The sequence below is a fragment of the Serinus canaria genome, chromosome 8 (genome assembly GCF_022539315.1).
Source record: "Serinus canaria isolate serCan28SL12 chromosome 8, serCan2020, whole genome shotgun sequence".
Lineage (NCBI taxonomy): Eukaryota > Metazoa > Chordata > Aves > Passeriformes > Fringillidae > Serinus > Serinus canaria.
In genome coordinates this window covers 1,262,265-1,277,368 of record NC_066322.1, presented here as the reverse complement: position 1 = coordinate 1,277,368, position 15,104 = coordinate 1,262,265, and the positions used below count along the sequence as shown (strand labels likewise).

The 15,104-nt window shown below is 47.8% G+C and overlaps 3 protein-coding genes across 3 annotated transcripts in view; 1 reads left to right on the top strand and 2 right to left on the bottom strand.

Moving 5' to 3' along the window:
* The first annotated feature begins 653 nt into the window (after positions 1-653).
* On the top strand, positions 654-2,303 carry DYNLT5 (dynein light chain Tctex-type family member 5). The gene is made up of 3 exons (XM_009088944.4): positions 654-725; positions 801-925; positions 1,386-2,303. Exons 1-3 carry the CDS (start codon positions 689-691, stop codon positions 1,587-1,589), a joined length of 366 nt encoding a protein of 121 aa, XP_009087192.4. The 5' UTR covers positions 654-688; the 3' UTR covers positions 1,590-2,303.
* Positions 2,304-2,352: 49 nt separating this feature from the next.
* Positions 2,353-4,045, bottom strand: INSL5 (insulin like 5). Its single transcript, XM_050977416.1, has 2 exons — positions 3,760-4,045; positions 2,353-2,624 (listed from the first exon to the last, which is right to left on the bottom strand). The coding sequence occupies exons 1-2, from the start codon at positions 3,906-3,908 to the stop codon at positions 2,363-2,365; spliced, it is 411 nt and encodes a 136-aa protein (XP_050833373.1). The 5' UTR covers positions 3,909-4,045; the 3' UTR covers positions 2,353-2,362.
* A 1,590-nt stretch (positions 4,046-5,635) lies between these two features.
* Positions 5,636-15,104, bottom strand: part of DNAI4 (dynein axonemal intermediate chain 4) — an 18,479-nt gene continuing 9,010 nt past the window's right edge. Inside the window, exons 6-17 of the mRNA XM_050977505.1 lie at positions 14,270-14,409; positions 13,387-13,542; positions 12,667-12,831; positions 11,747-11,940; positions 10,673-10,759; positions 9,815-9,966; positions 8,765-8,922; positions 8,499-8,620; positions 7,335-7,433; positions 6,743-6,969; positions 5,981-6,134; positions 5,636-5,680 (exon numbers count right to left, since the gene is read on the bottom strand). Coding sequence (XP_050833462.1) covers positions 5,636-5,680; positions 5,981-6,134; positions 6,743-6,969; positions 7,335-7,433; positions 8,499-8,620; positions 8,765-8,922; positions 9,815-9,966; positions 10,673-10,759; positions 11,747-11,940; positions 12,667-12,831; positions 13,387-13,542; positions 14,270-14,409 — 1,699 coding nt within the window. The remainder of the gene's footprint in view (positions 5,681-5,980; positions 6,135-6,742; positions 6,970-7,334; positions 7,434-8,498; positions 8,621-8,764; positions 8,923-9,814; positions 9,967-10,672; positions 10,760-11,746; positions 11,941-12,666; positions 12,832-13,386; positions 13,543-14,269; positions 14,410-15,104) is intronic.

The following is a 15,104-nucleotide window of genomic DNA, read 5'->3' as shown; positions in this document are numbered from 1 at the left end:
TAGGGACATTTCAGGGGGCTGTGGGGGCCATGGGGACCTGAGGAGGTCACAGGGACCCTCAGGAGCCTTGAGAACATAAAGGAGCTGTGGGGACATGTGGGGGCATTTGGAGGCCATGGGGCCACATGGAATCTTTAGTTTTATGTGGGAGCTGTGGGGACATGTGGAAGTTATGGGACCATGCAGGGACCTGTGGAAGCCGTGGGGACACAGAGGGACCCGGGGAAGCTGTAGAGATACGTGGGAGCCATGGGAACCTCTGGGGACTGTAAAGGAACTCAGAGACCTGTGGAAAACAGGGGGACATGCGGGAGTCATGGGAACCTGTGGCGACTGTGGGAATATGTGGAAGCCATGGGGACACACACGGAGCTGTGGGGACCCGCGGGAGCCATGGGCACCTGTGAGGGCTGTGGGGACACACAGGGACCGCTGGAAACTGTGGGGAGCCGGGGGAGCCGCAGGAACTCACCGCAGTGAGGGCGGGAATGGCGGGGCCGGGAACGTGGAGGGACGAGGTGGGGAACGTGAATACGGAGGGATGGAGGCCGGGAACGTGGAGGGACGAGGCGGGGAACGGGAATACGAAGGGATGGAGGCCGGGAATACGGAGGGTGGAGGCGGGGAACGGGAAGGCGGCGGGCGGGCCCCGCTCCCGGCGCCGCCTCCCCTCACGCAGCTGAGGGCCATGGAGGGCGGTGAATCCCCCGCCGAGCCCGGCTCCGGTGGGTGTCGATTGCCCCTCTAAAACCACCCGGAGCTGCGATTTTTCCTTCCTAAACTCGGGCTTTGCCTCGCAGGGCCTGCCAGGCGCTTCCCGGTGGCGGCGGTGGAGGAGATCCTGAGGGATGTGCTGGGCAGCGCCCTGAGGGAGCGGCGCTACGAGGCGGGGCCGTGCCGGGAGGCGGCCAAGGACATCGCCGAGGTGGGACGGGGACGGGACACTCGTCCTCTTGCCTCCATTTGGGATGTCCCAAATATCCCCCAAAATGCCGATAAAGTGTAAGATAAAGGCTGGAGGCGGTGTGGAGATGCCGGCAGGGGTTGCTCAGAGGAGAGTGCAGACATATACCAGTTAGTTAATGGACTTAGAGGCTGGTTTAGGTGGGGAGGGACCTTAAAGCTCATCCAGCCTCAGGGACCTCCCGTGTGCTCCAGCCCCAACGTCCAGCCTGGCCTTGGGCACTGCCAGGGATCCAGGGGCAGCCAGAGCAAATCTGGGAATTCTATTCCAGGGCCTGCCCACCCTCCCAGGGAACAATTCCTAATTCCCACTATCCCGTCCATCCTTGCCGTCTGGCAGTTCAATACCATTCCCCCTTGCCCCGCTGTAAATCCACTCCAGTTTTGGCAGCCCTATGGATTGAATCTGTTTTTCTCCGCAGGTCGTTAAGGCGCGGGTCAAAGCGCTGGAGGTGCCCAGGTACAAGATCGTGGTGGTGGCACACGTTGGGCAGCTGGGTGGGCAGAGCCTGCAGATCAGCAGCCGGTGCCTCTGGGATCCCGAGAGCGACACGTTTTCCTCCTACGTGTTCAAGAACACCTCGCTGTTTGCCGTGGCAAATGTCTACGGTGTGTATTTTGAATAGGGAGGTAGTGGAGTTTTTAGTATTAAGAAATTAATATTCCGGAGAAATTAATATTCAGCCTAACTCTTCCTGGCTCTAATATTCAGCCTAACTCTTCCTGGCTCTAATATTCAGCCTAACTCTTCCTGGCTCTGTTGTTGAAAATATCTGTGAAGGACCCAGGTATTCTCACCTGCTTTGAAATGTGAGCCCTTGGGTGAGTGGAGTAAGGGTCTTTCCCAGAGTTTTCTCTGGGAAGTGGCTTTCCATGGCACAGTTTTGCAGCTGATTGCTACTTTCACAACTTGCTCTGTAGGGGAAATACTTTCAGACTATTGCCTATAAGTAATGTTTTTCCTGTTCTCCTCCAGGAAACACTCTTGGAAATATTTGGATTAGGGAATAAACCGTGGGTTTTGCCTGCCCACTTTTGGGGCTGGTACTGCTGGTCCTAAGTCTCTCCTGGTGCAGCCATTCCCCACCGAGGTGGGTCTGGCTCACTTTGCTCTGAATCTGAAACCAAACCTATCACAAGCTGCTTATTTTATTACATTTTAGGTGCAAAGCTGAAACCAGAACAGTAGTTAGTTGGGAAGTAATACTTCATGTACTCATGACTAAAAGTTTAACCCACTGTAAACACTGTGAAGTGCAGACCACCTGAAGCCACTTGCTGGTGTGCACTATGACATTTAACACCCAAAAGCTACAATTAAAGAACACAACTGAAAGGACTGTGGTTTATGTCATGATTATTTTAATCCCTGGAAGCTGTGACACCGAGCTGCTGCGTTTCAGCACAGGGAGCTGATCTCTGTCCTGCTGCAGCCCTCGTTGCAGCAGGATGTGGCCAGCAGCTTGGCTGCCTCACGCTTGTTGAGCACAGGAACTTGGCTGGTGTTTTGCAAGTCTTGCTCTGGTTTGACGTCCTGGGCTGCTTCTCTGTGGATCCCCAGCCTCGGCTCTGGGTGTGGTGAGAGGTCAGCGTCACCTTCATCCTCGAGTGGGAAATGCTGGGGGTTTTCACTCTCTGTCACAGGAAAGTGAGAAGTTAAAAGTCATGAAAAGATGATAATTTATGCTTTTTATCTTTACTAGAAAGACGCCAAGCTGCAGTCAGGGAGCTGAGTGTTGCCCTCTGATAAGAGCACCACATCATGAACTCCTCGCTGTGAGGAACAGTCTGTGATCAACGTGGTAAACTGAGGAGTTCAGGGATTGATACTGAAGGCTCCTGTGGTGCCTTGAGTCTTACACTGATACATTTGCTTCTCCAGGAAAAACTGTGATTTGATGTGTTCAGGCTCTTGACCAGCACATTGAGGGTTCCTGAATTGCAGGTTTTGCATTAAGGCATCAGCTACCCCAGAGTTCTGGGTGTTCCCTGCAGAAATTCAGCTGCAGCTGAAGCACCTCAGTACAGCTGGGCCTTGTGCAGCCTGTAAAGGTGTAGTAGTTCTCAATTTTTGAAAGCAAGGTTCTTCAACAGATTTTGAGGAGGGGGTTGCCCATGCTACCACTTTTCTATTTGTTTAAAGCTGCTGCTAGAAGAGAATTTTCCAAAAATGCAGATGTAGGAAGTGCAGAAAGCCTCTGTTGCTGTCACCTGCCTCCCTTATTTTCTTGTTCCCTATTAATTTTGATCAGAGTACAGATTTCTAGCTGTGCATGTAACAGTTGAATTTTCTGACTATCAAATCAAAATTTTCTGAGTATCAAGAAATGTGCTAATAAGTATAAATATACACAAAAGCATGTAAAGGTGCTTAAATTGCAGAGCAGATATTCAACATGCTTTCATTACAAAGTTTTATAAAGTTTCTGGTTTCTAGTGGGGAAAGTGAAGACCACAGCGAGACACTTGTACTGCCTGCACTGAAACTTGTCACAGAAATGAGATGGCAGGTTTTCAGTGACAGCCTTGCCTTGGATCCTGTTCCTCAGGTGAGCTTGGAAAATCTTGGTCTGAAATATTTTTCTTTAACAAAACAGCCCAGGAAGCTGAGCCAGGCAAGCTGCAAGGAGAGGGAACAGCGCACAGCCCATGCTGGGGGGCTGGAGCTGCAGGGACTGAGGGGAGCAGGGCATGTGGCATTTCCCAGTCCCTGGGATTCCCTGGGATCCCGTTGGATGGGGTGCAGCAGCGGGCAGCCCCGGGGTGCCGTGGCTGTACTCACCCCGCAGGTTGCGGTGCCTCCTCCAGCGCGAGCCCCCGCAGGTGAACACCACGGCTCTGATGAAGTCTCTCCCACAGAGCCTCACCTTGTTCCCTTCCCCTTTCCCTTCCTGTGCCAGGAGCAGGAGAACGAGGCAGCCCAGTGCCAGCAGCGTGCCCCTCATGCTGCCAACGTGGTGTGGTGCTTCCCAGCTGGGCGTGGGCAGGGCAGGAGGGATGAAGTGGGGAATTCTGCTGGAGCCTTCCCATTTATACTGACGGTCTGTCCACTCCACTGGGTAGGACAGTGGAGTGTCCTATAACAGCTCACTCTGAGGGTGGCAATGTTTGCTAAAAACAAATAAACTGCTTGTTTCTGGTCATGTTTGAAGTGTTTTGGGATCTCAGTCACGTATGGAAGATTTACGTATGTAGCTGTTTTACTGGGAACAGAGGTGGAACAATTTATGGGGTATGGCTTAGGTGGATGCAGTTAATGTGTGTTCTGCCAGAACAAAAGGGTGTTTGTGATGGGATTTGTCCTCAGTGGGTTTGGGGTCTGTGTTCCCCACACAGCCTGATGCCCAGTCCTAATTGGGGTCTTTTTGTGTTGGTGATCCCAAAGAAAAACGGAATGAACTCTTCCCCATGATGTCTGCATCGTGCACCTCTTCATTCCCCACCTTGGTCACTGCTAACTGTGGCTGCTTGTGGGGAAACCCTGCCAGTGCCAAGCACTGCTGAGAAAATCCACTCCAGAGGGGTTTGTGCCATGTATTGCTGTCCCAGCCAGGATTCCTGGTGTGCCAAGAGACAGGACATGATCCTGCAGCACATGGAGCTGAGTCTCTGCTCTGGGAGCAGAGTTCGGTTCTGAGTTATTGGTTCCTAATGTTGGCTTCAGTGTATTTACATTTCTATAAAAAATCCTTGCAATAAAATGCCTCTAGGAGGAAATTTCTGAGTTATATGGTCAGAAATTCCATGTTTAAGAACAAAATTCATGAGGAACTTTGGAGATCTTGAGCCCTTCCTAGCACCACGAGGATTTTCCAGCACCATAAAGTTACAGGTAATTGATTTTCACTGTGTGCAGGGTGGGTTATGATGTGTTACAGAAAGCTTGTTTTTTAGCAGTAAGCAAACAGTCACGGGCATGAATGGAAAATTCAGGCTGTATTTTGGTTGGATTTATAATAATGATTAACAAATGATTCACCTTAACGAGCATCTTTCCTTGGAACACACCAAGGTGAATTTTATATCAGGGGGACGTTTGCAGGTCCCCTGTCAGGTGTGCAGCACCCAGAAGGAAGTGGATGTTAATGCAGCACAAATGATCCTTAATTCAGTGATGTGTTTGAGTGCTGGGTGTTTATTGTCAGGATAATGAGAGAGGCTGCATGTTCTGCATCTATAAAATACACCTTTCCATATGTAATGGAAAGCAGGGCTTTACGTAATGGTGTAGCAGGGCTACACCTTGTGCTTAATCACTCCTCTGGAGATGCTCCCTGTTTCCTGTGGGCAGGAAGTGCCTGGAAATCCTCCAGCTGGAAGGACTTTTTTCTGTTTGTTCTGCTCTGCCCCCCAAAAATGCCACCCTAGGCAGCCAAACACTGCCTGCTTTCAACCCAAGGAGGAAAGACTTTGGGGGGAAAGCAGAAAGGGGTAAAGGCCCAAGGAGAAAAGACTGCAGAGACCTTTCCATGATTAGGATTCCAGAGAAGGCCACCCATGTGTGAGCACTGATGGTGCAATGAGGGGACTTCCAGGAGGAAATCGAGGCCATTTGAAAGAAGTTTCTAAGCAGTGTGGCTTCAAAGGGAAACTTTATTGATTAAAAAACATAACCAGTTTATTTTTATACTACAGCTAGTGTTTCCTGAAAGACAAGGGATATCAGCTACTGTCAAAGAGCTCCAGCAGAAGCAACAATGTCATACAAGGAGCCAACCTGGAAAAGGAGAGGAAAAAGAGCTGATTCTTCTGTGGAATTCTGTTAAGCTGGAAAATAGCACTTTTTGGCAGGCCAGGTTGGGTTGCATTTGTGCTGTCCTATTTGGCAGCATGCAAATATTTATCTTGTTTATAAAGGAAATGAATTCCCAGTGGTGTGGCAGCAGAAGAGCAGGAACCACCAGCTTTAACCCAGTGCTGGAACTGTGATCCCACCTACTGCAATATTGCCTTGGTGGGGGTTTCCCAGGATTGCCTGGCTGGGGAAGGAGCCCAGGCCCTGAGAGCACAGCCATACCTGGTCGGTGCTGGGGACAGCCAGGCTGTGCAGCTGCCACACCCCCACCTGGCCAGAGCTGTCCCCCAGGAGCAGGCACTCGGCGTTCCTGGCAAACAGCAGGGAGCTGAGGTTCCCTTCAGGGCTGGCAGCACAGGAGAGCACGGGGTCGAAGCTGCAACCCAAGAGTTAATGGGCACCATGCATTCATCAGCTGAAAGGCTGCACAGCTCACTTGCTGTGTTCTAGGTTATCTCAGGAATTGGGAAGTGAGGCAGTGCTTGGTTTGGGCTCTGCCTCCAGATAAATCCCAGCTGCTGTTAACTAAGATACCCTGCTGGCCCAAAATCTCTTCTAACCTGGGGAGTGGTGGTTAATATTTTTATTAGATTAATAATTCTCAGGATGTGGCAGGGCTCTGGATCCACCAGGGCTTCACACTGTCAGGAACACAAAACCCAAAGCAGCTGGACAAGATCACAGGTAACTGAGTCACCTCAACTTCAGACCATCCAATCTTTACCAAAGTAGCTCAGTTTTGTTATTTTTCCTTCTAACTCTGCCACCATTTCTGCAGAGAAAGGGCAGTTTTACACTTTATCAGCTGCAGGAGGCATCCAGCTCCTTCTCAGCCCAAATCTCTGCTTTTACACAACAAATATTTCAAAATGCAGTGGTTTGAGCAAGCAAAGCTTGCTGTAACGATCTGATAAAAACACCGATGAGGTAACAATGTGTGACAATTGAATTTCAGACTCTTCCTTGAGAAGAGTCGTTACTCACATGCTCACACTCAGATCCCAAATCTCCACCCTCTTCTCATTCACTGCTGCGAACATGAGGGCTGATCGTGGAGTCCACTTGATGTCGTGAACAAAAGCTGTGACAGAAGTGAAGGTTAAAAGGGGGCTGTGGGAATCCCTGTGCCACAAAAGGATGCTCCAGTCTGCAGAGCAGCTGAGGAACATGTTTGTGCTGGTGGGATTCCAGGCAACTTTGTACACAGGGCCCTGTTTGGAGAGAAACAAAACAGAACTTGTTGCTGCAGAGCTACAGAATCTGTTCTAGAGCTGCCCAGCCTTCCTCCCACAGGTAAGACTATTTAACTCTACAGGACAATCAGACTTCTAATTGCTGTCTTAACATAAAGCCAGAGCTAAAGCTTTAAAACAGCTTATAGTATCAATTTTAAGAAATTACTTGAAAAAATCCTGACAGCACAGAAAGTAATGCTGTGAGACTGTGATGCTTTGTGCTATGGGAATTCATTCCTAATAGAAGAGAAGAAGTTTAGGTTTCTTTTGTTGCAGATGTTCACTAAATATAAGCAAAGATTACATTTTTTGAGCAGTTCCTTGTTTACAGTGCCACTCACCTCATGGCCTCTGTATGTGCCCAGAATCTGCTCCTTGCCTGAGCAAGAGCAGCAGTAAATGTGTCCCTCTTCTGTTCCAGCAAGAAAAATATCAGCATCCTAAAAGAAAGGGAAAAGTGGCCTAGGTTGGATGAATTTATCACTCCTGCAGAAATCATCCAGGGCTGGAGGAGTTCAGAGCCAAGGAGGAGCTCCTGTGAGTGGTGGGCAAAGTGGAACCAGAGCATTGCACATTTGCTGGGTGTGTTCTCCACCTGACTCCTCAAAATCTTGGATTTCCAGCAATCCCTGTGGAAAATGCATGAATTCTTTGTGTGCTCTGTGGAGGAAGGACTCAGCTGGATGAAGAGAAGCTCAGCTGAGTCCTGGATGTGGGAGGTGTTGGACAAATTCTCCCAGCCTTGGCCATCACAGGAGGGGAACTGCCCAAGGAAATGTGAGTAACGTGGCTGGGAGTGATGCCTGAAGTTTGAGCTCATTTACCCATAAATCCATTTCCCACTATTTACCCTATAAATCCATTTCCCACTATTCTGTACTGCATTAGTATTTGACTCTGAACTCCATATAAATGTCAGCAAGGTCTCCTCAGAGCTCAGTCCCACAGAGCAATCCTTCTCCAGCCCAGAGCCAAGGACACCGCTGCAGCTCCAGCCCCAAAAGTGCAAACAGGGAATGGAGAGGAGCAGCCTGGTAGTGTGGGACTGCAGAACCTGGAGTGGGATTGGACAATGAACCCAACATGGAAAGGGACCAAAAAAATGTGGTCCATTTCCATACTGGGGTTAAAAATGTAGGGTCATAAAAGTGTGAGAACTTGTGACTCGGGGTAAACCTTGGGTAGAGCCCTGGCCAGGCTCTTGTACTACCCAAGGTGCATCCTTCAAAGGCCTTTTAATAAATCCCTACTTTGTTCCTTTAACACTGCCTGGCCTCTGTTCCAGGCAGCCTCTCTGGGCATCAGGAGGACAGGGCTTGTTTTACCATTTCACCCATTTGGGATAAGCCTTAGTAGCTGGAAAGCAATTTATTTCAAAATTAATATGCTTTGAATAGCAGTGCCCAGTCCCTGGCTAGCTCCCATTAAAGCAGCTCCAGCTGAGCATCCCACCTCTGGAGTTTTCCTGGCTCATACTTCAGTCAGGATGGGCTTTCTGAGCCTACCTCTGGATGGAAGTCAAAGCACATTCCAGCTGCCTGCTGTGATATGGGACCTTCACTTTTCCTTTCTCTCTCACCTGGTAATTTCTTCTTCTCACTTTCTGTTCGCTTGATTTGCATCACATCTGTGCAGAGAGCAGGAGGTTTTGTCAAACAGCAGTGAGGAACCTGTGCTGCTCTGGGGTGCCCAGCAGCTCTGAGATGTTTTGTGGGATTCCTGGTGTAAAGAATGCCAGCTGGAGGCAGAGAGAGCAGTTTCAGGGGCTCACCAGAGCAATCCAGCCTTTGCTGAATGAACCACTGGGTCACTCGCCCATCTCCCGAGATGCACATCAGTCTCTCTTCTTTGTCACCTGCTGCTGCACCTCTGTTCTGTTCCACCCACCTCAGCTGCCACACAGGACCTTTGTGTTTATTTAGGGATGCACTGGGACAAAAAAGATACACAGGGTAAATCATAGATGAGTAAAGACAAGAAAACGTCTGAAAAATAATCAAGCTTCCACTTTGTAATGAGTGTTAAGTCTTATAACAGAAATGTTTTGCTTTTCTTTTTAAAATATGGACTGAACACTGGTTGTTTTCTCCAGGAGAATGTTTCCTTATTAAATATGTTTGATAATTAGTTTCAGGGCACTGTTTATGTGCTTGTGCCATGAAATCAGTCTGCACCTTGTAGGAGAGACCTGGGCAGCTGCCCTTAGGGCAGGTGCTTCCCTCATCACCCACCCATCCCCTCTCTCATTGTCTCCTTAATTCCTGCTCACCCCTCACTTTTGCTGATGTTCTCTCCAGTTTTGTCAAGAGAGATCAGAGAGAAAGCACCAAAAGCTACCCCTGGTGTGCCATAAGGATTTATTACCCAGGGCTGGAATGTCCCAGCTAGGACACAGAATATGAATCATAAATTCATGAATTTATAATATATAGGGTGAAGAGCTGCAGCTCCTTACAGGGTGAGGGACTGGCACTCCCTGTTGCCCTCTGCAAGGCCTGCTGGCTCAGGGGGAGGAGGTGGAGGCCAGGCTGACCTGTCCTCACTTTTGCTGATGTTCTCTCCAGTTTTGGCAAGAGGGATCAGAGAGAAAGCACCAAAAGCTACCCCTGGTTTGTGCCAGGGATTTATTACCCCTGGTGTGCCAGGGATTTATTACCCAGGGCTGGAATGTCCCAGCTAGGACACGGAATATGAATTATTTATTCATGAATGTGTAACTGATGGGGTGAAGAGCTGCAGCTCCTTAGAGGGTGAGGGAGTGGCAGTCCCTGCTGCCCTCTGCAAGGCCTGCTGGCTCAGGGGGAGGAGGTGGATCCCTGACCTGCTGTCCAGCAGGGCGCTGTCCTGGCGGCTGCGCACGTCGTAGATGGCCACACGGCCACTGGCTGTCCCCACTGCCAGCAGGTGGGGCCGGGCCAGGGAGAAATCCACGGCGGTGACACCGTGCTCACAGCGGAAAATGCGCTCGGGCCACTGCAGGAGAGAGCACAGCAACCCCCTGAGCTGGGCTAGCACTCACCTGGCTTGTCCCAGCACTCAGGGTCTGCTGGGAAACACCAGGCATGGCACCCACAGGGACCAGAAATTGACTGGCACCATGTGTTTCTTGTTATGACTGATAAAATGAGGAAAAAGATAAAGACTGGGCAGAAATATGACACTGGAAAATAAGTTAGGTGAGCCTACTCCAAACAAAATACATTAAAATATCTATGGTGGCAGCAGGGAATCATGAGTATTTGCTGTGGCAAGGCTACTCCAAACCCAATACATAAAAATATCTATGGTGGCAGCAGAATCATGAGAGTATTTGGTGGGGCAAAGATGCAACAAAGATTTGACTCTGTCTGGTTTAAATTAGTCTAATGCAGTTTTGGCCAAGAGAAGTTTGTAGTAGAAATCAAACTGAAATGTTGTGATTTATGGCAATCAGAATTTTTTTACTTTGGGACATTTTGTAAGTGAAATTTCCAAATCATTTTATTTTAAGAGGTGGTTTTAAAATGATCCCTTTTCAGATGGATCTGCAGAGGTGTAAATGTTACATCTCTGACATTTCCTCTTTTACTGACAGTGTTGTGAGAAGGTGGAGTAAATAATTGTAGCTAAAAGGGAAATAAAGCAGAAATTGTCCAGAGAAAATCAGATTGCAGGACAAGCAAACAAAAGGGCTTGTTACCATGGGGTTCTTCAGTGACCAGCAGCAAGCCAGGCCTTTCCTCTGATCCCGGGACAGAAACTCCCTGTAACCAACTGCTAAGAGATCCTGCAAGTACAGAGCAACAGCAGAGCCTCAGTTCCACCTGGAGCTCAGCAGGACATCTCCAAAGGCACCTCTGTGCCAGGGCAAGGCTGGGATAACAAAGCTTCTCTCCCATGCAGGAGATGCACTGTTCTATAATCATATTTAATGTGCATTATTTAATGGAGTACTTCTAGTTTTCCCTCTTGGTTAGCTGCAAAAGGAGTTTCAGAGAGCACCTCAAATTCCTGGCTTTTGCTTTCCACACTCCAGTGAATTCCCTTCATTCCTTTCCACAGGCAGAAGTAAAAACCAGCAGCCTTTGGCCTTCAGCTCCAGGAATTTTTCTTTTCTTGCACTCAACAAGTACTTTGTGAAACTGACATTTTAAAAGTAGCTGATTGTTTGCCCTGTATTCTAAGACTGAAGTTTCTAAATGTGTCTAACTTTTTAATATCTGAGATTTGGTGCACTAAAAGCATGAAATTGTCTTTATTTTCTCTCTTTTTTTTTTCCCCTTACTGGGTTTCTGCTTCTCATCCTCAGCCACTTTTTGCCCCTCTTCCATTCATTATTTTTGTTTAATGAGTGAGTTCTGGTGGGAAAACAGAGCTTTACATGACCAGACTTAGGAAGCTTTGCCTTCTGTGCTATCATTGTCCTTAAATTTGGAGAATTCTGCTGTTTTGGGAGGTTCCTGTTAGAGACAAAGACATGGTGTCTAAACTACCACAAAAACCTCATAAATGATAACAAAGTTTAGCAGCAGGGGTTAAATTTCAATTTTAGAACAGACCAAGTCTATGAACATTGCTGCTCAGGGTAAACTGGAGCAATTAATGAAATTCTGGGCCAATTAAAGCTGTGATGTGCAGGGAAAGCCTAGAGATGAAAGCAGTGAGAGTGAGGGGCTGGATCCAGCTGTGAGATGCAGCCCAGGACCAGGAGCTGTGGCCAGCCCCAGCTGCTTGTCCCCTTTGGGGCCAGCTCAGGAAGGGTTTGTGGACTCACAGGGTTGGCTTTGTTCCAAGCCATGCTGCTCACGCTGTGCCCCCTGGTTAAATCACACCCGTATGACCACAGCAGCTCCAGCCTGGGGCCTGCCCCCTCTGCTGGGCTTTCAGCTGCCTCTGCTGCTTCCTCCTCCTCCTCATCATCATCCTCTTCATCTCCTTCCTCCTCGGTGTCTGAGGTAACAACAGGTTCTAAAAGAAAATGCACAGATGCAGAATCTGAGTGGAAACATTTCACTTCCCTAATTATAGGTATAATTATATATATATATATAAACATATGTAATATAACCTATATTATCAAATATAACCTATGTTATTGTATATAACCCATATTATAAAACCTATATTATTATATAGAACCTATATTATTATAGATTATATTTCACTCTAATTATTCACACCAGAATAAAAATTTGCCATTTCAGCAAATTTTTTGCAGGAGAGAAAAGGAAAGAAAAGGAAAGGGAAAAGAAAGGAAAAGGAAAAGAAAGGAAAAGGAAAGGAAAAGGAAATGGAAAAGGAAGGAAAGGGAAAGGAAAAGGAAAGGAAAAGGAAGGAAAGGAAAGGAAAGGAAGGAAAGGAAAGGAAGGAAAGGAAAGGAAAGGAAAGAAAGGAAAGGAAAGGAAAGGAAAGGAAGGCAAGGAAACGGAAAGGAAGGACAGGAAAGGAAAGGAACGGAAAGGAAAGGAAAGGAAGGAAAGGACAGGAAGGAAAGGAAAGGGATTTGAGGAATTAAGACATCCTAACTTGTAAAACTGTGACTAAAATTGGCTGGGGACAGAGCAGACAGCTGGATTGGGCTGGAGTGAGCCAGGTGTGCTGCAGGTGGGTTTAGCTACCCAGGCAAAAGTGAGGAATTTCTGTGGAAAATGAGGAATTTCTGGCTGGAATGAGGGTACTGAGCAAGGAACAAACCTATGAGCACAGGAATCTGCCGATAGACTGCGAGCTTGGGCTGGAAAATGTTCTCCATGAGAATCCTCTCCATGACAACTAAATCCTGCTGCAGCTTTGCTGAAGTTAGGATTGCTCCTGAGTGGCATTCCTGCTCCTCGGGGCTGCTGGCAGGAGCAGCACTCTCTGCAAGGGTGATGGAAGAGGCTGAGTTACAGAATCCTGGCATGTTCCAAGCTGGAATGGATCCACAAGGATTGTGGAGCCCAACTGGCCCACACTGCCTGATAAGAGATAAATGGGATAGAAATGCTTTGAACATGATAAAACTTCACACAGAAAGATCAAGGGATAAAAGTTTTCCTCCACCTGCAAAAAGGAGAGAATTAAAAAAAAAATACTTTTATTGTGAATTTTTTTCCCTATAATTTTCTTATAATTTTATCATCTTATCATTTTTTCTCATTATAATTCCCTTATCTTTTTCAGCTACTTCTGGAATTTTTCACAAATGGTGTTTTGTTTCTACTTTTCAAAGTGAGTACCAGCAAACCTTGTCCCTGGGTATTTATTTTTAATTAAGATGATTTCTGATGGCAGAGAAGTGCAGCCCTGCCCAAGGCTCTTCAGCAAACTCTCCTGCAGGTTCTGGGCAGTGTTTTTCAGGAAGTTTTCCCCACAGATCCCAGGGATGTGCCTGGTTTAGGAGGGTGAGGACAGGGCAGAAATGAGAAATGTTACCTGTGGCAGAAGGGACAGCCCCAGCCTCCCCCTGCTCTTCTGCTGTGGGAGATTTGCTGCTTTTCCCTGCTGGACTTTCAGGTGGTTCTGCCTCTGCAGGTTCTGTTCCTGAGGCATCCAGTGAATCTCCCAGATCCCAGGGAGTCACCATCGTCCCTGGGAATGAATTCCCTGTCACACTGGGCTCTTCTTTTGTACCTTATTGCAGGGAGCTTCCTGCACCCCACCTGCTGGGCTGGGCTTTGGAACCACCTCTGCTTCCAAAGCTGTTGATATTTGAACTGATAGTTTTCATTTAATATTTTAATTTCATCTTTTAATGGCCATATTTTACAAATTTATAGAAAAGGTTGCCTGTGCTTAATAAGAATCATTAAAGCAGATCAAATAACCTCAAAGCTCTCCTGTTGTGGGACTGGTGCAGCTCCATCAGGGTTTTTGGGGAGTGGCTCCCCTTGAGCAGGGCCAGCTCCCACCAAAACTTGCCTGGATGTGCTCAGGGGCTGGAATGAGCCCTGCTGATGCTCCAGGCACACAAAAAAGTGGCAAATAGCTTTTCAAAAGAGATTATTATCTACTTTTGGGGTCGATTCCCTCATTTTACATACACTAACACAAAGGAAAAGTGTTTGGAGCAGCATGCCCTGTAATTTCTTTAGCCTCTTACACACGACAATGACATTCTCTGGGAGTGTTAACAACAATTTTATTGCAATGGATTCACTGCTCCAGCACTAAATTCAAGATTTAGGAGGGGCAGAAAAGGCCACCACAAGCCACAGTGTCCTGCCTGAACTTGAAGCTCTGGAAGTGGAAATGGAGGGAACCTCTGCTCAGAGATGGAAGTAAAAAAAGCCTTTGGCAGTGCCCTGGGCAGGTTTACCTTTCTCTGCCACGTTGATGGTCTCACATTGCACCTCCTTGGTCTTGGCAGCTCCAGAGATGGTCTGCACGATTTTTTCTTCAAAGTACTCACTGCCAATTTTAGCCTCACAAATCTCTGCATAAATCTTATTCCTCTCCCTGGGAAACAAAGGAAACACTGCCTGGTGAGTCCCTGGGAGATCCTGCCTGGAATTCTCTGTGTCTGTGACAAGGAGCTGGTCAGGAGAGGCTTCTCCACGCCTTCCATGTCCTGCTTCTTGGATTGCTGGATGAAATTTCAGCCTTTGTGTTACTCAGCAGCTCCTTCTGACCTTTGTGATGCTGCTCTAAAACTGGAATGGCCTGTGGAGGACAGAGGCCAGAAAAAGCAAAATTCCCTCTTCCAGCTGGCCCCAAGATTTGGGGAATTCAGAGCTCAGAGCTCTCACCTGGGAGGGAAAGGCAGGAGGCAAAAAGGAAACCTCTCCTTTTCTGCTCCAGCATTCCCACCAAAGCTCTGGAGCTCAGGGAGGAGCAGGGCGAGCTGCCTGCTGCATTTAACTCTTCCTAATTAATGAATAATTAGAAGAATCAATGCAGCAGTTTGGAATGTCTGACTGCTTTCATAAAAACCAAATTCTCAGCCTGGATTTTCCTACCACCCTCCTCCACCCCTGGATTTCCAGTGGGAGGGAGGAAGAATTTCCCCCAGAACAGGGAGCTGGAAGAATTGGAGGTTTTGCACTCAGAAATGGGTGCCAGCTGTGAAAAACACATTTATTTTCTTGTGAAAATTTAAAAAAGTTTCCTAAAGGATAACAGGAGATAAAGAACATCAAGGAAAGATTAGGGCT

What these genes read in the sequence shown, in the direction of transcription:
- DYNLT5 (XM_009088944.4), top strand. Translation starts at nt 689, where the DNA reads ATGGAGGGCGGTGAATCCCCCGCCGAGCCCGGCTCCG. An exon ending in CCCCGCCGAGCCCGGCTCCG is followed by an intron (nt 726 to 800) that starts GTGGGTGTCGAT and finishes TTTGCCTCGCAG; the next exon opens with GGCCTGCCAGGCGCTTCCCG. An exon ending in CGGCCAAGGACATCGCCGAG is followed by an intron (nt 926 to 1,385) that starts GTGGGACGGGGA and finishes TTTTCTCCGCAG; the next exon opens with GTCGTTAAGGCGCGGGTCAA.
- INSL5 (XM_050977416.1), bottom strand. Translation starts at nt 3,908, where the DNA reads ATGAGGGGCACGCTGCTGGCACTGGGCTGCCTCGTTCTCCTGCTCCTG. An exon ending in GGCTCGCGCTGGAGGAGGCA is followed by an intron (nt 2,625 to 3,759) that starts CCGCAACCTGCG and finishes CTTTTCATGACT; the next exon opens with TTTAACTTCTCACTTTCCTG.